Below are 21,068 nucleotides of genomic sequence, written 5' to 3'. Positions count from 1 at the left end.
GAAAATTCGCAGAACCATAAAACGCAGGGATGGAAAACGACCTATTACCTCATCCAGCCCAGCCCCTCTGCCAGCGCCGGGCCGTTCCCTGCGAGCGTCCCGGGTGACTTGTCTAGACCAGGCACGAACCACTCCAGCGATGGCGATTCCAGCACTTCCTCGGGAAGATTATTCCATGGTCTAACTGACATTGCTGTTAGGAAATTTTTCCTGATGCCTCACCTCGAATGTTTCTGGGCTGAGTTTGAGCCTATTGCTCGGTTACCCGTCCTCGCTCTGCCCTGAACACCCCTCACTTCACCGTGTGTGGCCGTGCCTCTCACCTGCAGGCAGGATTTGCATCCTACGAGCCTCCCGCAGGGCCAGGCTCACCCCTGAAGCGTTTTGTTATTTCCTTTGCACTGCATCAAGCATCCGTGGTCCTCCTGAGGCATGGCCCCACAGCCACGACCCACGCGGAGGGGACGGGACGAGCTGGTGGCTGACCCGAGACCAGTTTGGAGCCGCGAGCGGGGATGCGGCTGGAGATCTTGGGGTGATGCTGGCGCGCCCAGCCTCTGGCTGCTCTGCCTTTGCTCCTGCCCAAACCTAAGAGGAAAGCCACGATGCCCTCGGCCAGGTCCCTCACGGGGACACGAGCTGTCCCAGTGAGCCCCACTGCCTGCAGCACCCCGTCCCACCGCGGCGGTGGTTGTGGCAGCGCTGGCCAGAAGAGGGTGAGCAGGGGGAAGAGGGGGCCGAGAGCTCCCTGCTTGCCAGAGGTGGGGAGGGTCGTCACAGGAATCTGGGGGAGGAGGTTTTTCAGGCAGTTGCGTTTGGTTCCCGAACAAGCTTTGATGTCAATGATTTGCAGACTTGTTCTGGCTGGAGTTCCTCACTCTCCAGGGGCTGTTCGCTTTGCGTCGGGGGGGGGGGGGGGGGGGTTCTTCCTGTGCGTGTACCCCTTTGAACCGCTATTATGAGCCCCAATCCCCCCATACCGCCCCCCCCCCCCCCCCCCCGAGTCCCTGCTGCTCCCAGGCATGCATTGCAGATTGGAAAACAAGCCAAACCACCCCGCATTTGCGAGAGCTCCCGGGGGGTTTCCAGGCGGATTACAGCAGATGCTGCAGCGCCAGCACGCCCGCTCCTCCTCTGCGTCTCCATCGTGGCCCCCGCTGGCAGCCCCAGCCCCAGCCGTCCTCCCGGGGGGCACGGCACGGGCTGGATTCACCGAGGGCTACTAGCCTTTGCCCTGCCGGTCCCCTCCACTGCAAATTCCTGCCTAAGAAAGCCTCTCCCAGAGGATCCTGAGCCGCTTTGCGAAGGCGGAGAAGGATTTGGGCTCACCTTGTCCTGCTCCTGGTGGCTCAGAGCCTCCAGCTTCACCCCATCCGTACCCATCGGCCGCTTGCGAGCCTCCAGCAGGGCCTGGCTCAGGCTCTCGTGGGGCAGCAGGGATGCCCACGCATCGGGTGGCACCACCGCGCCTCTGTTTCCTCCAGCCTCTCCCGGAGGAAGGACAGGGGGAAAGACCCCGGTGCGGAGGCAGGCAGGGAGGCGCAGGGAATCCACCTCCCGCACCCTCCGCAGGGCGCACGGCGGCAGGGCAAAGCGCTGGGGAAGGGCAGGCAGGGGCTGCGTGGCTTTGGGGCCGCGTGGGTGCGCACGGGCAGGCGCCCTGGGGACAGAGGGGCCCCACGCCTCACCCCATCCCGGCCCCCGTCTCCCCTTCACCCCTCTGCCAGGGCTGCTGGCAGCGTGCGGAGGAGAGCGGGGCTGCGTGGGGCGATGGCGTGGGGCGATGGCATGGGGCGATGGCGTGGCTCCGTCTCTCCCGCCCCAGCCGTCAGCAGCCGGGGTTTCCCTCCGCCCAGCGCCCGCTGCCTCCCCGCCCTCCATCCCACGGCACCGCGCTCCCACTCGCAGCCGGCGGAGCTGCGCGGCCCCAGCCATGGCAGCCGGCGGGTCCCGCTGGCGCAGCTACCTGGGGGTGATTGTGTCCCGCCAGGGGCAGCGGGTGCAGCAATTCCAGCAGGCGGAGGACATCCTGCTGACCCTCCTGGAGCACGTCCACGGCGCGGAGCCCCGCTTCCTCGTGGACTACTGCAGGAACCTGGAAGCCTTCGAGTTCACGCTCCGCGCCTCCGAGGACGCCGTCACGGTGGAGGTGCCCCTGCGCCTCGACGGCGATGCGCTGCGGGTACGGCCGTGCCAGCCCGGGGATCCGGGCACTTGTCACCTGGAAGTGCCCTCTGCGGTGACCGGCGTGGAGGACTGGACCAGCGCGGGTGAGATAGAGCGGGGAGGTGGCACGGTGCGGCACCTGGCACCGGGCAAAGTCCTCCAGCACCTGAAAGAGCTCCTTGTTTCGGCCATCGTGCACTGTCAGCGCCGCTTCCTTCTCCAGCCAGGTGTGTATGGCACCGGGGCACGTCCCCGGCTGGGAGCTGGCTCCCCGCTAAGGAAGGGGACGCCGACCGCTCCCTGCCATGCCCACCCTTCGCTGGGTGCTGGCATGGGCATGCTTCTCCCATTGATCCCTGCGATTTCCATGGGGAATCAGCGTGCTTAGCTTGCCCCAGCTGCTTTACTCCTGGCTCTGCTGGCTTCTGACAGCACCCAGCGCAGGCAGCCCCTGGAGGAGGCTGTAAGAGGGGATGTTAGGGGAGAAGAGGGTCTGAAAGTGTCCTACCCTGGCCCCAGCACGCCCACCATTTCCTCCTTCCTCCTCAGCCAAGTCTATGCTTCCTCTTCCTCTGCCCCTGCAGCCTGAGACCTTTCCTGATCAATATTTCATAGGTCACGTTCTCTGGCACGGCTCTGCTGCCAAACCGTGCAGCCCTGTTCTGCTGCCTGGGGCTTGCGTGGGTACCTGCTGTGCCCGCTCTGCTGGCCCGGCCCCAAGCCCCCCGGCAGCGATGCATCTCCTTCCCGAAAACGACCCCAGCGGGGTTTGGAGGTGGCATTCGCTGGGGAACCACAGCCAAACCGCAGCATTGGAGAGGGATGACTCGAGCGGGGTGGGACGAGCCCGCAGGTATTGCGGTTCACACCCAGTTCAGCCTGCGGGACCGGCTGCGGTCACCTCCTAACCTCCCTCCTCCTGCGATGTGGCCAAACCCTCCCCATCTAGGTGACCTCAGCGCCGAAAACCTGAAGGAAGATGCCATGGAGCTGTCCCTGTCGGTCCGCGGTGGCTGGAAGACCGTCCACTTCGACATCGTCCCCGTGGTGAGGAGGCAGCAGGAGCCACTCAGGCTGGAGGGGCGGCAGCGCGACAGGGGCTTCCCCGAGGGCAGCCTCCAGAAGGCCACGGCGGAGGCTCACTTCATCCCAGCCTCTCCCCACTGCTGGAGGTGAGTGGCTCCAGCACGCCCGCAGCACAGCAGTGGCCCTACCTGTGCCCATCCGTCCTGGCTGGCAGCACCGAAAGGGTGGGAGAGCAGAGGCTCTGTGCTGCCAGCCCAGTGGGGGATGATTTTCCTGCCTGGGGGGCACGGGAAAGCAGCCCCCGCGCCCTTGGTAGGGCCGTGCTGGCCTCCTGGTACATGGCGCGTGCCGTGCATCCCGCTGCTGCAGCTCGCCTGCCCGGGGCAGGCCGTGCCAGCAGGGTGTTCAGGTGCCAAAGGAGGCCCCTGAGCTGCTCGCAGGAGCTAAACCAGCGCACGGGGTGGCGGCTGTCAGCTTCCTGCTCGGGCTTCGCGTGCACGTTGGCCTCTTGACAGCAGTGGGGTGAAGCTGCAAGGGGCTGGGGTGACACCTGCCTTCCTGTCCGCACAGCCGCCCAGCCCCAAGGAGGGGCCGAGCAGCCGGCTTGCTCTGTGAGCGGGGCGGGTTTGGGGCTGTGGCCAAACCCCAGGCCTCTCGTGGGGCTGCAGGGCGGCTGCAGAAAGCTGCTCCCAGCTCCTCTCGTTTGGGGAAGCTGACCCCTGGGAGGGACCTGCCGCAAACCTCCGTGTGCCGCGGGGACCCGGCCATCCCGGCTGTCGAGGTGCAGCCAGGCTTGTGGCTCTAAATGTGGCCTCTGCTCTCGGGAACATCGGCTCCAGGGTGCCAGCACGCGGCAGTGCCTGAGAGCGGAGCCCTGGGTGCTGCAGATATCCTTCCCCCGCTCCCCGGCTGGGCCCCCACAGGGCCTCCAGCCTCCCTCAGCAGAGCCACTTTCTCTCCAGATCCTCGGCTCACCTCCCCGTCCTGAAGCTGCTCTGGGCAGCGGACACCTTGCAGGGGCCCCGGCTGGACAGCCTGCGCCTGCTGGAGCAGCTCAGCAGCCAGGACTGGAGGGAGGAGGACGGGAGAGCCGGCCTCTCCTTCGACCACCTGAAGGTAGGGCAGGTCCCGGCGCAGGCCGTGCGGTGCCGCGTGCCCCGGCTGACTCCTGGGCCCTGCTGCGGCTCAGTCGCTGCTGGGGACGGCATCGCTGTGCCGGGAGGTGGAGGCTGGGGCCGGCGTTTGCTCTGACAAAAGCCTCTCTCCCCACCGAACCTGTTTGTGGCACTCTGGGCACCCGGTGTCACAATCACGGTGTGCTCTGCCCTGTGCTGGCTCGCCGGGGCGGAGGTGGAGAAGGCAGCAAAGTCATCTCTGACGAGGGAACGGCCCCAGCTGAAAGCAAATCCAATGGGCTTTATTTCATACCATGCTCTTTGACATTAAAAAAAAAAAAAACCAGCACGGTACGTGTTTGTGCCTCACAAAGCATCTCCTGCTGGGGATCTGAAGGCGCAGCCTTGGTGGGGAGGCCGGGCTCCCCCCGGCACGGCCTGCACCCCCTCTCCCCACCCCACAGATGGTGCTGCTGTGGAGCACGGAGCTGTTTCCCTCTCCGGAGGACTGGCAGGACCTGGAGGGCTCTGTCTACAGGCTGCTGGTGGTCCTCCTGCGCTGCCTGGCCACCCGGCGCCTACCCCACTTCCTGCGCCCAGAGGAGAACCTCTTCCACGGGGAGCCCCTGGACCTCGCCTCGCTCTACCCGAAGGTGGAGGCCTTCGCCCAGGACCCCCCGCGCTTCCTTCGCTTCCACTTTGGCCTCCCCGCGAGCGCCAAGGGCTTGCAGGCAGACCCTGAGGTCGGAGCGCTCCTGCGGCTCCCTGCCGAGGACGGGGCGTACTGGGACACAGCCTATTTTGACATCCTGCTCAGCCAGGTAACCGGGGGGGGAGCGATGGGGGTCCCTGCCCCTCCACTCACGGTGCCAGGCACGGGCTTGGGTTTGCCCACAAGAGCCCCCGGCCCCTGGCAGTTCCCGTTACCCGCTGCCCACCCTGCTGCTGCAGCGGGGTGCCCCATCTGCAGCCCGCGGGGCTTGAGCCGAGAGGGGAGCCCCTTCCCCTCCCTCACCACCCACGGGTCTGCTCAGCTGCAGGTCTACCGGATCCAGGACGACGCGCGCCGCTCGGCCATGTCCCAGCTCCTCGCCAAGGTGCAGAGGGAAATCCCCACGAGGAGCTGAGCGGGACCCGCTGCCACCCCGTCCAGGCGCCCCCTGCTCACCCCCGCTGTCCACAGGGAGAGGGGAAATGGGGCTGCGGGGGACTCTGGGCCTTGTCGCCTGGGGAAGGGGGGACGCGGGCCCTGAAACTTGTCGAGACCAGGCAAGACGCAGGGCCGGGAAGCAGCGTGGCGCCGTGTCGCTTTATTCAGCAAAGGCGGTGCCAGGGAAGGAGCACGCGTCTGCGGCAGCTGGGTGGTGGTGGTGGTGATGGGAGGCACGGGAGGGGAAGGGCCCCGCGCTCGGGTCCTGCCTCCACCCCACGGGTCAGCTCACGGCAGGGCTGCTGAGCGTCGGGGCCGGGAGAGGTGGAGAGGATGGGGATGTGGGGCCAGGGCACCGGGGTGAGGAGCGACCCTCCGTGAGGGATGGGGAGGAAGGCTTTCAGCCACCCCTGTGCCGTGTCCTGCCAACACGCTGCTCTCCCACCTGGCACACGAGGATCCGACGCCTGGTCCCATGCAGGCACGGCCGCCCACCGCCACCAGCACGTGCCCCACTCCCGCGCACCCCGTGTGGCCCCGTGTGGGTCCCTGGGGACTGCAGCGCCTCCTGCCAGGTCCCCTGCTGGGCAGAGGAGCCCCCCGGCTTGCGGCGCTCACAGCCTGCTCCAGCGGCAGCGCTGCAGGGCATCGCGCAGGGCCCCGAGCACACGGTCCACGTTGTCTTTGGTCGAGTTGTAGCCCATGAGGCCGATTCGCAAGACCTGGGAGGAGAAGGACAAGTTTCTCCCTGCAGAATCCACCCTGGGCTGTGCCCAGCGAGCACTGGCTCCCACAGGGCGTGGGGCGTGCGAGGAGCGGCGTGTGCACATGCTCACATCCCTGTTTCTTCCTATTTATCACTCTCAGTCATGGTAAAGACATGTGTCCCCACTAACTGTGCGTGTCGCCACTCGATGAGACGCAGCAATTCCCCTTTTGGGGCACGCAGCCAGCACTCAGCGTGCACCGGTCAGCCGTGGGGTACCCCACTGACGGACGCGGGCTGGGCGAGCTGCGGGGCCGGGGGGCGGCGGGAGGGGAGCGTGCTGCCCACCTTGCCCACGGAGGGCCCCAGGCCCCCGGCGATCTCGAGGCCGTGCTCGTTCATCAGAAAGGCCGTGATCTCCTGCCAGGCGTAGCCCTCGGGCACCCTGACGGTGGTGATGGTGGGCAGCCTCGCCGCCTGGTGGAGGGAGGAACGGGGCTCAACCCGCAGCCCCCGGCTGCCTCCCCGGCCCTGGCGAGCCCCGCGAGGAGCCCAGCAGGGCGGCCGGGGGTTCCTCTCCAGCATCCAGCCCCCCCCGGGGACGCTCCCAGCCGCCTGGCACCACGCAGCCCGGCGAGATGGGCTCCCCGCACCCACCTCCTCCTTCACGAAGAGCTCGAGCCCCAGCTCTCGCAGCCCTTGGCACAGGAGGGTGCAGTTGGCCCGGTGCCTCTCCCACGAGCTCTCCAGGCCCTGGTGGCACAGAGGAGTCGGTAGGTCCTCGCCGCTGCTACCGGGGACAGCCAGGCACCTGCGGCTCCCCCCAGACCCTGCCGCGGCGCGGGCATCACCCGTCTCGGCCGTCCCGGTGCCCCGCGCCGCTCACCAGCTCCGCCAGCATGGCCAAGCCCTCCCGCAGGCTCAAGAAGCTGTTGATGGGCGCCGTGTGGTGGTACCTGCAAAAGCCCAGCAGCACGCGGGTGGGCTCGGCCCCCGCGGGGCGGCTCGTGCAAGCCCCCCGGGGCTGGTGCCTGACTCTGCGAGGAGGGCGGGCGATGGGGAGGGGTGGCAGGGCCCTGCTGCCCCCGCCGAGGGGACCCACACAGGGGGGCAGAGCATTTAGGTGAGGAGGGGGGGGTTGGGGATGAAGGGAAGCGACACGTGGCGGGACGACCTGCCCTCACATGCGTGGCTTGTCGTCGCAGCCCCAGTAGTTCGCCAGCCAGCCCATGTCCAGGTAGAAGGACGGAGGCTTTGTCTTCCTCCTCAGCATCTTCTCCCTGGCAAAGCGGAGCGCAGGGCTGGAGCCAGACCAGAGGGGAGGGCACAGCTCCCCCTTACCCACTGCCAGCCCCAGAGCAAGCATCGGGTTGGCACCGCTGCATGGGGACAGCTCTAGCAGAGAGCTGGCAAAGCAGGGGGCATGGCGGCCCCCTGTGCCCCCAGCCCCGTCGCCTCTCAGGGCCACCCTTACCTTGCTCGCTCGCTGAATGAGATGGGGGCACTGCCGGGGGGGGCGCTGAGGACTTTCTGGGACCCCGAGTACAGGACATCGATCTCTGCACGAGAGGGACCGCACTGAGCCCCCGGCCCACCGGCCCCACGCTCTGCTGCCAGCAGAGAGCACGGGGGACATGCACTGCAGGTCCTGGTCGTGTTTGCCCTGCTCTGGGGGACGCACTGGCACCCCAATGGTCCCCCGAGAGGGACGGGGCCTGCAGCTGCAGCCAGGGCAGCTACCGACAGCATCAGCAGGAAGCGGCGGGTGGTGGGGCTGTGAGCCCTGACGTGTGGGACCCCTCTGGTCCCCCGTGTGCCCACGGCGGCACCGTGGCTCTCACCCTGCTGGTCCATCAGGATGGGTGCTCCCCCGAGCGACGCCACCGCATCCACGAGCAGCAGGCAGCCGTGCCTGGGGGAGGACAGGGCTCAGCCCCACACCGCGGCCACCTCGCCCTGCCACCCCCTGCTGCCACCACCCCCCCGTGTCCCCAGCCCCAGCATGCCAGCCTGTAAATCCCCACATCCCGGCCCCGGCAGGGGACGTCGGGGCTCACCGACCGGTGGCACAGCTTGCCCAGCCCCTGCAGCGGCTGCAGCACCCCCGTGGAGGACTCGCCGTGGGTGATGAAGAGCACCGAGGGCTTGTGCCGCGCCAGGCCCTGGGGGGAAAAAGCAGGGGGGTGAATGCTGCCGAGGGGCCGGCCCCGCGCCTGCTGCCCCGCAGCTGCCACGCACCTCCTGGATGTCCCGCAGGGAGAAGTACTCGCCTGGAGGCTTCTGCAGCTCGCGGACCTCGGCACCTGGGAGGGATTTGAGCAGAGGGACAGGGAGGGTTGGGCTCGCCTCCAGCCGCAGGGCACGGGTCAGGCGTTAAGCGGGGGCCTGCCAGAAGGCGCCATACGCAGGGGGACGTCACCCCACCAAAAGCCCGGAGCCCTCTGCTGCTGCATGAGGCCACCGCCACCGGGGTGGGGACAGCAGGACCTCGGGAGCAGGCCACGTCCTGGCAGCCCCCCCGCAGCCGGGTGCCCGCAGCCTAAAGGGTGCTGCCCGGCCGTCCCTGCGTACCCAGCCTCCCGGCGATGTCAGCGGCACGCTGTCCCCAGATGCCGTTGACGGCCACCAGCACGGTGTCGCCGCGCTCCAGCAGGTTGAGGAGGGCAGCCTCCATGGCGCAGTGGCCGGTGCCGCTGACGGCCAGCGTCAGGCGGTTCCGGGTCTGGAAGGCGTACTGGATGCCCGCCTTGATCTCGTCCATGACCTGCGGTGGGGACCGGCGTTGCTGTCACCCCTCGTCCTGGCCCCCCACGGGGTGCGGGAGGCGGGGATGGGGGCGCCTCACCTGCAGCATCTCGGGGTGCATGTGGCCCAGGAGCTGCCGGCCGCCGGCCGCCAGGATGCGGGGGGGCACGTTGCTGGGGCCCGGCCCCAGCAGTAGCCTCTGCGGCACGGCCAGCGGCCGCAGCAGCCCCTGGGGTGGCGGGATGGTGGCCATGGCGTGCCCCGCCGTGCCCCGCAGCTGAGCCCGGAGGAGAGGAGCGGCAGCCGCGGCCCGCTTGGCGCCCAGCACCGCCGTACGGCGCATCCCCTGCCAGCAGCGCTCCGCGTCCCCCCGGACCCTGACCCCAGGCTGCGGCACTCCCCCCGCCGGCACGGACTCTGCCCTGGCCTCCTCGTGGCCCGGTTAATGTGCCACCAGCACCGGCCTGCTGCCCCAGCACTCTCCCATTGGGGTTTCCCAAATGTCCACGAGCACGGCTACCGCTGCAAACGTCCCCGTGCCCCCCGTGTGACGGCTGCAGGGTGACACCATGGGTGCCAGGGCTCACGGGGCCTCACGGGGGCTCACGGGGGCTCACGGGGGCTCCCCGCGTACCCCCGCAGCCTCCCGTCAGCCCCGCCGTCCCCATGCCGCCGGTGGCTGCGGGCGGTGCCGTGGGGCAGCGCATGCTGCCCGGGGGGGTCGCGGCGGGCACCGGTGCCCGGGCTGGGGGCAGCGGGCGCGGGAGCTGCGGGGTGAGGATGCGGGAGGGGGAGGATCAGGCCGGAGGGGGGCGGTTGCCATGGCGCCGGTTGCCATGGTGACGGCTGCCATGGTAACGGTTGCCACGGTAACGGTTGCCACGGTAACGGTTGCCGTGGCGACGCGGGGGTCCCGCCCCTCCCCGCGCCCTTGCGGCGGTTCCGCAGCGCGGGGCCCTTTTGGGGGGGGGGGGGGGGATGCGCTGACGTCACCGCTCCATCCCCGGCTCGCCCCCCTCCCTTCCCACCCCCCCCCCCCACCGGCCGGCAGCAGCCAATCAGCGCGCGGGGGCGGGGCGGGGCCGCAGGGGCGGGGCTGACACCGCCCGCACCGGCACCGGCACCGGCACGGGCACGGCCGCCAGCCCCGGCACCGGCACCAGCCCCGGCCCCGCTCCGCACGGCGCGGCCCCATGCCGGCCCCCCCCGCCCGCGGCTGAGCGCAGCGCCCCGCCGGCCACGGGCACCGGGCACAGGTAGGGGCGGCGGCGGGAGGGACCGCTCCGCCGCGCCCGCTCGGGGCTGCGGCACCGGGATGCGGCCGCCGCCCCCCCCCCCCACCCTCCGCGCCGGGCTGAGGGGGTGGGGGGCGGCGGCCATGTTGCGGGCACCGAGGCGAGGCTGGCGGGGGGAGCCGCCCCGGCTTCCAGAAGGATCCCGCCGGGGGGGGGTGGGAGGGGTGATGCTCCCCGCGGTCCCCGCCGCACCGGCCCCGGTAACGGGCTCGGCAGCCCAGCGCGAGCCGCCTGCCCCCTTTGCCCTCCCTCCCCCTTCCGCGGCAGGTGGCTGGCGTTGTGCTGCTGAGCCGTCCCGTCGTCGTTCCGCTCCAGAGTGAACGGCGGCGGCGGAGGCGGCCGGGCGGGGGGGGGCTCTCGGCACGGGGGGGCGGCGGCGGAGGGCGCGGCAAGGGCGAGCCGCAGCCGCTGACCTTGGGGACGGCGGGGGGGGGGCGCCGGGCTGGAGGAGGGGGCGGCCGCGGGGGGGGGGCTGCCGCAGGGCCTCGCTGCTCAGCCCCCTTCTGCCCCCGTCCCCGCACGCCCCGCCGGGCCCCTCGTCCGGGCGGCCCCGGCCTCCGTTTTGTCGGGGAGGGGGGGGCCGTGGCCGCAGCTCCCCGTGGGGTGCCGGCACCCAGTGGTCCCTCCCCCCCCCGTGGTGGTGATGTCCGCAGCCTCCGGGGCCGGCTGAGGGTGGGAGAAGCCCCGTTACCAGTGCCCCCCCCCCCCCAAATTTAGGCCGTGCAAGGTGCAGGTGACGCGAGGCTGCCCCAACGCCGTGTACCGCGGTGGGGCGGTGAGGAGGAGCGGGGCAGGTGGCCCTTTGGGGGGGGGGGGGACACACAAAGCCATCAGCCCTGTGCTGTCCCCACGGGGCCCGGCTCGCCTCCGGGCGCTGCCCAAGCCCGCGCGGTGCCGCAGGGCGAAAAACTGCACCGTCACGGCCCCTCGCGCGGGGGGAGAGGGGATGGGGAGCGGGGGTGTCCTGCCGCCAGCGGGGTCTGGGGGGCGAGGGCACAGCCCCGACACCCCCGGGGAGCAGGGGGAGCGCCGGGGGCTGATTGTAGGGCGGGTGGGTGGAGGGGAGATGCTTCCTGCGGCCCTTGGGGTGGAGGCTGCGCAACCCTACCGAAAGGGGGGGAAAAAAAAAAAATAAGCAATTCCTATGGGCCTGGGTGACAGGGACAACACAGGGGCTTTGCCATCGAGCTGGGAGGGGCAGGTGGCCGGCCCCCGCTGCGTCACATCATGGGGGTAGCGGGAGCCCCGTGGGGAGGGTCCCCGGAGGGAGGGCAGGGACCCCAGCGGGGAGCCCCCGGCGGGGCGCAGGGCTAGGGAGGGGCGAGCCTTTTGTGGCTGCACCGGTGGCACCCTGCAGCGCCCAGGGGCAGGTTTCTCCTTGAAGGGGCTGTGGCAAGTCCCCACGGCGTCCCTCCGGGAGGTGTTACCTGCGGGTGGCACTGGGGGACGGGTGGCGCCGGGGGACAGCGCGCCCCATCCCGCTGGTCACCTTGGCGGTGGCAGGGTGGGGTGGGGCAGGGCTGGCGCGGGCGGCCTCGGGATTACGGGAGCCCTCTCTGGCTTATCCCTGCCCAATTAATCTTAGCCGATCCCGTTAATTGCTGCTCTCTAGCCCTCGTGCTCTCGGGCGGGGGGTGGCCGAGAGGGAGGTTTGCCGGGAGGGGATGCGCCGCGGGGGGCTCCCTCCGTGCCTCCCACCCCGATCCCGCCGGGAGCGGGCTGCTGGACCAGCTCCCAGCGCCGCCCGACTGCGCTATTGAATTTCTCTCGACGGCGGATTAAGCGGGCGCTGGCTGACCCTCCCTGGGCAGGGGCCGCGCTCCGTCTGCCAGCCGGGCCCCGTGAGCCGTCGGCCGGCCGTGCGAGTGGGGCCGGGGGGGGCTGGAAGCAGTGCTCCCCGCCGCCACGCGCCCGCCTCTCTCTGTAGGGTGCCGGGGGCAGCGGGCCCTGCCGGGGAACCGCAGCTCCAGGTCCATCGGGCTTCCCTATGGGGCAGCCCCATGGCTGTGGGGGGCTGCAGCAGGCCGGAGACCCCCGCCCCAAATGATGGGGAGGGGGAGGCCCGCAGAGGGGCTGCGGCCCGGCACCGGCCTGGCTCAGGCACAGGCAGCCTTTGTCTCGGTGCCGTGGCGAGAGCACAGGCGCGGGTCGGAGAATGGCAGCGCTGGGACCGCGAAGGCGCAGTGGGGCGAAGGGGAGGCTGCGCTGGCAGCCGAGGAAGCCGAAGGAAATGGATGGAGCAGCTCAAGGCAGAAAATGGAGCCCGGGCTGCTGCTCTGCAGCGGGCACGGGGCTGGGAATAGCGGCGAGGCAAGGAGGTGGCTGCAGCAGTCAGCTCGTGCTGGGCACGGGGCCTCCGGGGGAGCAGAAGGCACAGTTTTAGCTCGAGGACGAGGCCAGGGTCAGGCCGGGGTGGGACCCCGAGGAGCTGGCAGGACCGAGGGGCACCAGCACAGCACGTGGGGAGGGACGGCCGCAGCACGAGGCCACGCGGTGAGGGGAGCACCTGGGGAAACCTGCGGGGGAAGAAGTGGGGCTGGAGGGGGCTGTGGGGGGAAATGGCCCGGCAGCCCTTCCACCCAGCGATACATCATGTCATTTTGCAGAAAAAAAAACAAACCAAACCAACCCCCCAGTAAACAAACAAACAAAAACACTTTTTTTTTCCTCTTTCCTTTTGGTCATAGTTTATTGTTTATTGTCCCCACTGTCTGGCTGCAAATTTTCCATTGCACCATGAATATACCTGCCTTTGGGCAGAGCGCATGTGTTGTTATTTTTATTTTTTCCCCCCCTTTTGGGACCGAAAACCAAACTGACAAAACCCAGTTGTTTTCAAAGCGGTTCCTGTCTCTTGGGACTGTTATGTGGGTTTTTCTTTCTTCCACATTTTCCACAAACTGAGTTGCATTTTCACTTGTACCACGGGAAAGGCCGTCTTGTGTTGAGGAGGACCCACCTGCGTTGCTCTGGTCGCCACTAGATGAGGTTCAAGGAACCGGAGCCGGGCCAGTGCTTGCCCCGTGCATCTCCCGCAGGCACTGCCCCTTCCTCCGTGCCCCTGCTCCTGTGCTGCCCTCGTGCCTTCTCCTGCCCGCTCCCGGAGGCTTTTGGGGCTCTGCTGGCAGAGGTGCCCCTTGCTTGGTGAGATAATTGATCGTTGGGTTAGCTAGATTAAGTGGAAAATAGCTATCGAGTGCCAGCCCTGCGGCGCAGGGCAGGACGTCGGGGCCGTCAGTCCGCACCGAGTGCGCTGACGGGCAAACAGAAATGTTTGCCATAGGGCCACAGAATTGCTCAGGTTGGAAAAGACCTCGAAGGTCGTCCAGTCTGACCTTGTCCGTCAGCCTCCTCCTGCCACCTGCCCTTGAGCCGAAATGTGCTGGTTTTCCTCCCCGTGGTCCTGCCGTGCAGGGGCTGGAGGCAGGAGGCTCTGGGGATGGAGTGGAAGAACTGCCCTTGGGGGCCGGTGTGATGCTGGCTGTGCCCTGTAGCCCTGTCCCTGGCTGCGGGAACCCAAAAGGGGTACCACGGGGCGTGTGGCTGGCGGGCCCTGGTGCTGGGTTCCCAAAGGGTTTAGTCCCACTGGAAACCCCGTCCTCTTGGCTCGATTTGGGCTCGGCCTTTCATCCATTTTTCCGGCAGGGCCGCGATGCGGGGATTCACACGCAAGCTCTCCTAACCCCCTCTTCTCCCCGCGCAGGACAGCCGCCGCTCCCCGTTAGCAGCACCACCTCCGGCTGGCGCGATGGCGGGAGCGTCCGTCAAGGTGGCGGTGCGCGTCCGGCCCTTCAACTCCCGGGAGATGAGCCGGGAGTCCAAATGCATCATCCAGATGTCGGGAAGCACCACCAGTGAGTACCGTCGCGGGGGCCACCCCCCTAAACCAGGGTGGGGGGGGATCAGGAGCACGCACGCCCCGTCCCCGCGCGGATGCGATGGAGGGGCAGGGCTTTGGAGCAGGGATCGACCCCTCTTTAAATAACCGGCCGGAGGTGCTCGTGGTGGAAATGGTGGCCGCGTCCCTTCTCTTTGGCTCTGAAAGCCTCCAGATGGGACGGCATCTAAAATAACTCCCGCCCGCCCGCAGGGCTGGAGCTTCCTGCGTCACCGCCACCGGCGGCGGGGGAAGCGCCGGCGCGAGCCACCCCCGTGGCGCACACCGCCGGCGAGGATGCTCGAGCGTGACGTGCTGGGGGCGTCTGGCGGGTCCCTGGGGTGCAAGAAGGATCAGGTTGGGAGCGTGGCAGCCGTTCAGTCGGGCACGTCCCGTCCCCCACCCCCCACCCAGCGTGGGCGCCGTGGCCGCAGCTCCCAGCCGGCCCTTTGCTGACTGCGAGGTTTTTCTCCCCCGCGCCCCGCTGCAGCCGCTGGGCGATGAATCGACAAAGCCCAGGCTGATCCCCTTGGCGTGGCTGGAAGGGGTCTGTGCTCTGCATAATTCATTCGGCGTAATTCATTAAGCCCCGCCGGGCGTAGGGGGCGGCTGGGGAAGGGAGATGAGGAGGAAGGAGCCAGCCCTTCTCTGCAGCCCCTTTTTTCCCCCAAATTTCCAGCCGCCCGCCCCCTTTGGCTCGCGGTGGCCACCCACCCACCCACCAACACTGCTGCTTTGTTCCTGCGGCGGTGCTGCAGGGACGGGGGGGGGGACACCCCGGCTTCCTTCCCATGAGCCCATTAATATTCCCCGGCTGGAGCCGCGTCCCCCAGGGCGAGCGCGGCGCTGAATGGCAGGGGTCTGGGAGCCGGGGGCAGGAGGAGCCCGGCCGCGGTGCTGCCAGCCCAGGCATTTTTCCAGGCATTCCCCCCTGCCCCCCCCCCCAAACATTTGCTCTCCAGGGCTTCATTCTAGCCTGAGGCCTTGTGAGATGTTAGTTGTCATGGCAAGGCACAGGGATTTAAAATATGATGATGTTTTTCTCTCTGCGTGGTTTTTCTCCTTTATCCTGCTCAATACTTGTCCCTTGTTTGTCACAAAGCCCAGGGATATCTCCAGATGTTTTCCTCCTCCTCCTCTCATCTCTCTTTCCTCCCCACCTCCTTTTTTCCCCTCCCCTTTGGCCAGCTGTGCGAAACCCCGGGGGTCCCCACACACAGGTGGGGTTCAAGCAGTAACAGGAAGGGCGGTGGGGGAAAGCCCCCCGGCAGCGTCCATCCACTCAGTGGCAAATAACCAGAAAAGAAAGGGGCACAGAGAGTGCCTCAGCTTCGGGGACGGGAGGGGAGACGCAGCGGGTCGTGGCACGCTTCCTCTCCTCCATTTCCCAGCCCCGTGCAGGCTGGGGACTTGCCCCCCCCCGGCAGCTGGGCGGCCACAGCTGGGGCTGCCAGGCCCCCTGCGCCGCTCGGTGCCATCCCCGGCCCCTCCTCAGCCCCGTGCCCGGCACAGACGGCACCGGTGCCGGCAGCAGCCTCCCCAAGCCGGCCCCTTCCCGTTGCTGCCCCCGCACGCCTGAGGCTCCCATCCATCCCTCGGCTTCCCCCCGGGGCAGTCCCAAAGCGCCACGAGGCTGTCGGCCCCACAACGTGCACATCTGGCCGGGAGGCAGCGGAGATGCTCTGCCTGCCCCTGCAGCCACCTCTGCCCAGAGGGGCCCCCCACGTGGGTGGGTGATCCCCGGCCCCAGGGGAGGCACGGTGCCACCCAGGTCCGCGTCTCGACAGGGACCTGCGCCTGGTGGCGGCTCAGGGGGTGTCTGAGCCCCTCCTCCTGGAGGCGCAGCCTGGGCTGTGGCCGTGAGCTTTGGCTGCCGGCAGCTCCCTGCTGCGGTTTGTGGTCCTGACCCCGCTTCCCACCCTGCTGGCCTTTATAGCCGCCCTCTGGCTCTGGTCCGGCAGCAGACGTACAGCTCAGCGGCACCCTGTCTGTCCTGGCCAGCGTCACCCTGTCTGTCCTGGCCGGCGCAGGACCCTGCACACGGCGAGTGCGTGTTGGCGTGCTGGGACCAGGAGCGGTGGCAGCTCTCCTCCCGTCCCCTTTCCTCCTGTCCCCTCGCCTCTTCTGTCACCTTCGTGGTCAAGGGCATGCTTGTCCGTCCGATACGGCCGAGCCCGTTCCCTAGCGACCCTGGCACTCGTGGGCAGGCTTCATCATTAATTTAGGACCCAGCCTGTACGGAGCGCAGGAGAACAAGTAGTGTTTTCTTCCCCCAACCATCCCGAGCAGGAGTGCGCTGGGTCGCCGTGTGCCTTGGTGCGGGCAGGCCACGCTGCTGGCGTGCTGGGGGGGGTGCGGATGGACACGCAGCAGGACAGCAGCCGAGCATCCCGCCCTGGGGCAGACGACGTGGTACGGGGCGAATTCGTGCGGCTCCTCCAGCTGCTCGGCAAAGCCCCAGCGCCGCGGCGGTGGCTGGGAGCACCCTGGTCCTACTGCCACCTCCGCGCCCTGGCAGGCCCTTGCAGGGAGCCGAGTGCCCCTCTCGTGGGCACTGCGCCCCCCAGCCCCCCCTTGCAGCCCGGCCGGGGCCGTGGCACCCCTCCCGACCCGCAAGGGCGTTTCAATGTCACCGGAGATGGCTGAGCGCCGCGTCCCGTGACTGCCCTGCTGCTTTGGGTTTCTTCTGACGCATCTCTCCGAGTGCCTGTTATTTCAGAAAAAAACATCATAAACACTCTACGGGGTGGGGAGAAAGGGAAAAAAAAAAAAGGCATCGGACGAGTGAGAAAGAGAAGAGATGCAGTCTCCAATTTCCATGGCAACGTCCTTTTCACCAGGGGATGGGAAAAAGCAGGCTCTTGTTTCCGCTGGCGGTGTAACACAGGGCATTAATCACCCTGCTGCTGCGGGGAGATCAGGTACTGAAAATAAAACATGGAGCAAGCAGGAGGCAGAGCCCCCCGCGGCTGCTCCTGCCCCACTCGTGGCCCCCACGTAGGGCTGTGGGGCCGGGGAGCGCTGGGACCTCCGTGCCCGGGGCTGTCCCTGCAGCGCTGCTGCGGGTGCGTGGTGGAGCAGGAGGCAGCCCAAGGGAAGGAGCAGCCTCCCTGCGCCACGCTCACCGGGGCGTTTTGGAGAGCCTTTGCCCTTCTCCCTGGCCCCCACGGTGGAGCTCGAGGGACCCCGTCCTGATTTCCAGCCCGCAGGGAACTGTTTGGGACCAAGCCCGTCGCAGCCTGCCCAGGATGCAGGAGGCGATGGTGCCGCCTGGTCTCCTCACGTCCCTCTCTCTGTCCCCAGCCATCCTGAACCCGAAGCAACCCAAAGAGACACCAAAAAGCTTCAGCTTTGACTATTCCTACTGGTCCCACACCACGGTAAGCAGCGGGGAGCCAGAGCCTGGCTGGAGCCCGCAGCTGGGCTGGGATGCAGCAGGATGACCTCCTCTGATCGCTCCTCTCTCCTCTCTGCAGCCTGCCGACATCAATTATGCATCCCAGAAGCAGGTGTACCGGGACATTGGCGAGGAGATGTTGCAGCATGCCTTCGAAGGCTATAACGTCTGTATCTTTGCCTACGGGCAGACAGGGGCTGGAAAATCCTACACCATGATGGGGAAGCAGGAGAAGGACCAGCAAGGCATCATCCCACAGGTACCGCCTGCAGAAAGGCTCCCGCTAACCTGAGCGGGGTGCCCGAGGGAGAAGGGTGGTTGGGAGGGAAGGAGAAGCGGGGGAGACGAGCTGCAGGTCAGGGGGCACCACGGGGAGCTTCACCCAGGCCCCAGGGCTCAAGGTGGGAGGAGCAGAGGTTTGGTCGGGCTGTGAGGCGGGTGTTCATGTGAGCAAGGGACCGTGCCCAAGTCCCTACAAAGCGGGGAGAGGCTCTGCGGGTGCTGGTCCCCTCCACATTATCAGGGGCCTTTCATGCCACCCCGCCAAGAGCTGTCCCATCGCTGCTGCTCTGGCTTTTGGGGCAAGAAGGTGGAAATCTTCTTGGCTTGGCTGCCCCAGAGGGGAGCATCCCTCTGCTCAGGGACTGAGCAGCCTGGCTCTTTCCCCCGCAGCTGTGTGAGGACCTTTTCTCCCGAATCAACGACACGACCAACGACAACATGTCCTACTCCGTGGAGGTAAGGCACCGCGCCTCCTGCCTGCTCCGGCCCGAGCCTCCCGGGGGCGGGATGGGTTGGTGGAGGCCTGGCGTGATGGCAGCGTGCGCCCGGCCCTGAGTTACTTCAGAGTGAAACCCAGAGCCCCGCGCGTGCTGTCCCTAGGTGAGCTACATGGAGATATACTGCGAGCGGGTGAGAGACCTCCTGAACCCCAAGAACAAGGGGAACCTGCGGGTGAGGGAGCATCCCCTCATGGGCCCCTATGTTGAGGACCTCTCCAAGCTGGCTGTGACCTCCTACAATGACATCCAGGATCTCATGGACTCAGGGAACAAGGCCCGGTGAGTCGGGGAGCAGGAGAACACCAGGATCTGAAGGGCTTCCAGATGTCCCCAAAGAGTCTCCCCAGGCACCTACACGTGGGCTGAAGCTTGTGTCCCTGGTGCTGTGGGCAGGGCCTGAGGTCCCCAGGCGAGGCAGGATGTGACCCGATTTGATCGGTCACTCCTGGAGCCCAGAGTCTTCTCGTGGCCACAGTGGCCTTCCCATCACCTTCCCTGTCCTGAACCTGTCCCCAGCCGCTCTGGTGTCCCCTGCAGAGTGTCACACCTTCTGCCCTCCTCTCCCCGCAGCACGGTGGCTGCCACCAACATGAACGAGACCAGCAGCCGCTCACACGCCGTCTTCAACATCATCTTCACCCAGAAGCGACACGATGCCGAGACGAACATCACCACTGAGAAGGTGAGGGCAGAGCCCCAGGGGAACGCTGCAAGGGCTCCGTGTGCCGCAGCGCCTGGGGGGACACCGTGTGGCTGGGGGGGGGCTGAAACATGATGGGGTTAAGTCCCAGCCACACGCTGGGCTCCCAGACCGCTGTGGAGGGACACCTCTGGCCCCATGTGGCCACTGTCCCTTCTGGCAAGAATGTGAGCCCTGCTTCTGGTCAAACCCGCCTCCGCCTCCAGAGCAGGCTCACGTTTGCTGAAGGTGTTTTCTCCCACCTTGCTGACGGCGCAGCTCCGTGGTGGGGGGCCGTTTGCCCACGCGCTAGGCGTGAGCCGAGCCCACCACAGCTGCTGTCTGTGCCTGCAGGTCAGCAAAATCAGCCTGGTGGACCTGGCTGGGAGCGAGCGAGCTGACTCCACCGGTGCGAAGGGCACGAGGCTGAAGGTGAGAGCGTGGCGCGGGTCCGGCAGGCAGTCCCTGGGTGCCGCTTGTCCTTTCCCTGCCTGATTCCTTGCACGCTAGATTGGAAACTGCCACATCCTCAGCGGTGTTTTGTCTGAGAGTTGTCCAGTGCCGGTGCCAGCAGGGTCCGCAAGCCCCAGCTGGGAGGTGCTGGTTGCCCAGTAAGACCAGTTGCTGGTTGCCCACCCTGTGCTGGGGCTTCTCCATCCACTCGGTGCACCGGGCTTTAGCGCTGCTCCGAAACAGGGCCTGAGGATCTGGGCTTTTGGTCTCTCCACCAGGAAGGAGCAAACATCAACAAGTCCTTGACCACACTGGGGAAAGTCATCTCTGCTCTGGCCGAAATGGTAGGTACCTGGAGGGGGGGTGGGACGCCCAGCTATCCAGGGTGGAGCACCCAAGCTCCCATCTCCCAGAGATGGAGCACCTGGGGGCCTGTGCTGGGTGAAGAGGAGGGGAGTAGCTCGCTGTCACCTCCCTCCCCCCTGCTCTCTTCTGCTTGCAACAGAGCTAAACAGTCTCTCCGCTTTCTTTGCAGGATTCAGGGCCAAATAAGGTACGTGCTCGGGCAGGGCTGGGTGGATTTGGGTTTACAAGGGTGGAAGTGGGTTGCGGGGCGGTTTGCAACGAGCCCTTTAGGGGTGAGGTGCCACCTGGGCACCTGTGGGCTGGGCAGATCCCTTTGTGTCCTGGTTGCTGCACAGCCCTTGTTAGACACCTCCCGGCAGAGCCGTCCCCCATCGGGGGTGCCCGCTGCTCAGCCCAGTGCGGCTGGGGACAGCGCTGGCACCGGCCGCGGTGTTTGCTTGGAGGAGAGCGAGCAGCCTGGCAGCCCATCCCTCTGCTCCCTCTCCCCAGAACAAGAAGAAGAAGAAGACGGATTTCATCCCCTACCGGGACTCGGTGCTAACCTGGCTGCTGCGGGAGAACCTGGGTGAGGACACGGGCGCAGGGCTTGGCGGGGGGCATGGCAGGGGGTGGCGGCCCCCGCAGGGACAGCCGCCTGCTGAAGCCTGGCATCTCTCCGGGCAGGGGGCAACTCCAGGACCGCCATGGTTGCTGCGCTCAGCCCCGCCGACATCAACTACGACGAGACCCTCAGCACTTTAAGGTAGGCTCTGGATGGAGAGCTAGACGAGGGCACGGGAGGTCTTGGGACCCAGCTGCTCAGGGTTGTGCCTCTCCCCAGGTATGCCGACCGCGCCAAGCAGATCCGCTGCAACGCCGTCATCAATGAGGACCCCAACAACAAGCTCATCCGGGAGCTGAAGGACGAGGTGGCCCGCCTGCGTGACCTTCTCTACGCCCAGGGTCTCGGGGACATCATTGACAGTAGGTACCGCGCCAGGGCGGCGCTGGGCAGAGGCAGGCTGGTGTCTCGGAGGGGACGTCCCCAGAGCCACCCCGTGTCCTGCCCTGCGCCTCAGCCATCTCGTCATTCTCCCTGCCATGCAGCAAGGGGCACGGCTGCGCCCCCCCACTGCCACCACCCCTGTTGGGACACCTCTGGCGGGCCCTGCACGCACGTGTGCCATCCCGGAGGAGCTGCTTTGCCCCAGCAGCCCTCTTGCCCCCCCCCATTTCCCACTGCCAGCATCCCGCAGGGCGCCCGGCCGAGGCGCCAGGAGGATGCTCGGGGTCCGTGTCCTCTCCTCCCCGTGTTTTCAGGCTGCCATGAAT

At 67.6% G+C, this 21,068-nt stretch overlaps 3 protein-coding genes across 31 annotated transcripts in view; 2 read left to right on the top strand and 1 right to left on the bottom strand.

The window, feature by feature from the left end:
• The first annotated feature begins 1,009 nt into the window (after nt 1-1,009).
• Nucleotides 1,010-5,478, top strand: MAB21L4 (mab-21 like 4). The gene is given in 6 exon segments (XM_083848845.1): nt 1,010-1,887; nt 1,889-2,393; nt 3,116-3,338; nt 4,155-4,308; nt 4,772-5,128; nt 5,342-5,478. Coding segments are annotated over 6 exon segments (1,449 nt in total). The 5' UTR covers nt 1,010-1,770; the 3' UTR covers nt 5,435-5,478.
• Nucleotides 5,479-5,590: 112 nt separating this feature from the next.
• On the bottom strand, nt 5,591-9,483 carry AGXT (alanine--glyoxylate aminotransferase). Of its 3 annotated transcripts, none has more exons than XM_083848842.1 (11): nt 9,009-9,483; nt 8,735-8,927; nt 8,402-8,466; nt 8,221-8,325; nt 8,005-8,075; nt 7,638-7,722; nt 7,348-7,443; nt 7,050-7,119; nt 6,821-6,916; nt 6,512-6,640; nt 5,591-6,179 (listed from the first exon to the last, which is right to left on the bottom strand). In XM_083848842.1, the coding sequence occupies exons 1-11, from the start codon at nt 9,249-9,251 to the stop codon at nt 5,746-5,748; spliced, it is 1,587 nt and encodes a 528-aa protein (XP_083704968.1). In that variant the 5' UTR covers nt 9,252-9,483; the 3' UTR covers nt 5,591-5,745. The 3 variants fall into 3 exon arrangements, with proteins under 3 accessions (XP_083704968.1, XP_083704970.1, XP_083704969.1); XM_083848844.1 differs by having other exon boundaries at nt 8,225-8,325; nt 9,009-9,480; XM_083848843.1 differs by lacking the exon at nt 8,005-8,075 and having other exon boundaries at nt 8,225-8,325; nt 9,009-9,481.
• Nucleotides 9,484-10,025: 542 nt separating this feature from the next.
• Nucleotides 10,026-21,068, top strand: part of KIF1A (kinesin family member 1A) — a 37,853-nt gene continuing 26,810 nt past the window's right edge. For all 27 annotated transcript variants that reach the window (XM_083849020.1, XM_083849019.1, XM_083849016.1 and 24 more), the window contains exons 1-13: nt 10,026-10,164; nt 13,907-14,057; nt 17,384-17,460; nt 17,557-17,736; nt 18,150-18,215; nt 18,360-18,538; nt 18,830-18,941; nt 19,293-19,370; nt 19,670-19,735; nt 19,927-19,944; nt 20,247-20,322; nt 20,421-20,499; nt 20,578-20,720. In XM_083849020.1, the coding sequence (XP_083705146.1) occupies nt 13,952-14,057; nt 17,384-17,460; nt 17,557-17,736; nt 18,150-18,215; nt 18,360-18,538; nt 18,830-18,941; nt 19,293-19,370; nt 19,670-19,735; nt 19,927-19,944; nt 20,247-20,322; nt 20,421-20,499; nt 20,578-20,720 (1,180 nt within the window). In that variant the 5' untranslated portion in view covers nt 10,026-10,164; nt 13,907-13,951. The remainder of the gene's footprint in view (nt 10,165-13,906; nt 14,058-17,383; nt 17,461-17,556; nt 17,737-18,149; nt 18,216-18,359; nt 18,539-18,829; nt 18,942-19,292; nt 19,371-19,669; nt 19,736-19,926; nt 19,945-20,246; nt 20,323-20,420; nt 20,500-20,577; nt 20,721-21,068) is intronic.

This window comes from Anser anser (genome assembly GCF_964211835.1).
Source record: "Anser anser genome assembly, chromosome: 9".
In the NCBI taxonomy this organism is placed as follows: domain Eukaryota; kingdom Metazoa; phylum Chordata; class Aves; order Anseriformes; family Anatidae; genus Anser; species Anser anser.
This window is presented reverse-complemented; position numbering and strand designations above follow the sequence as displayed.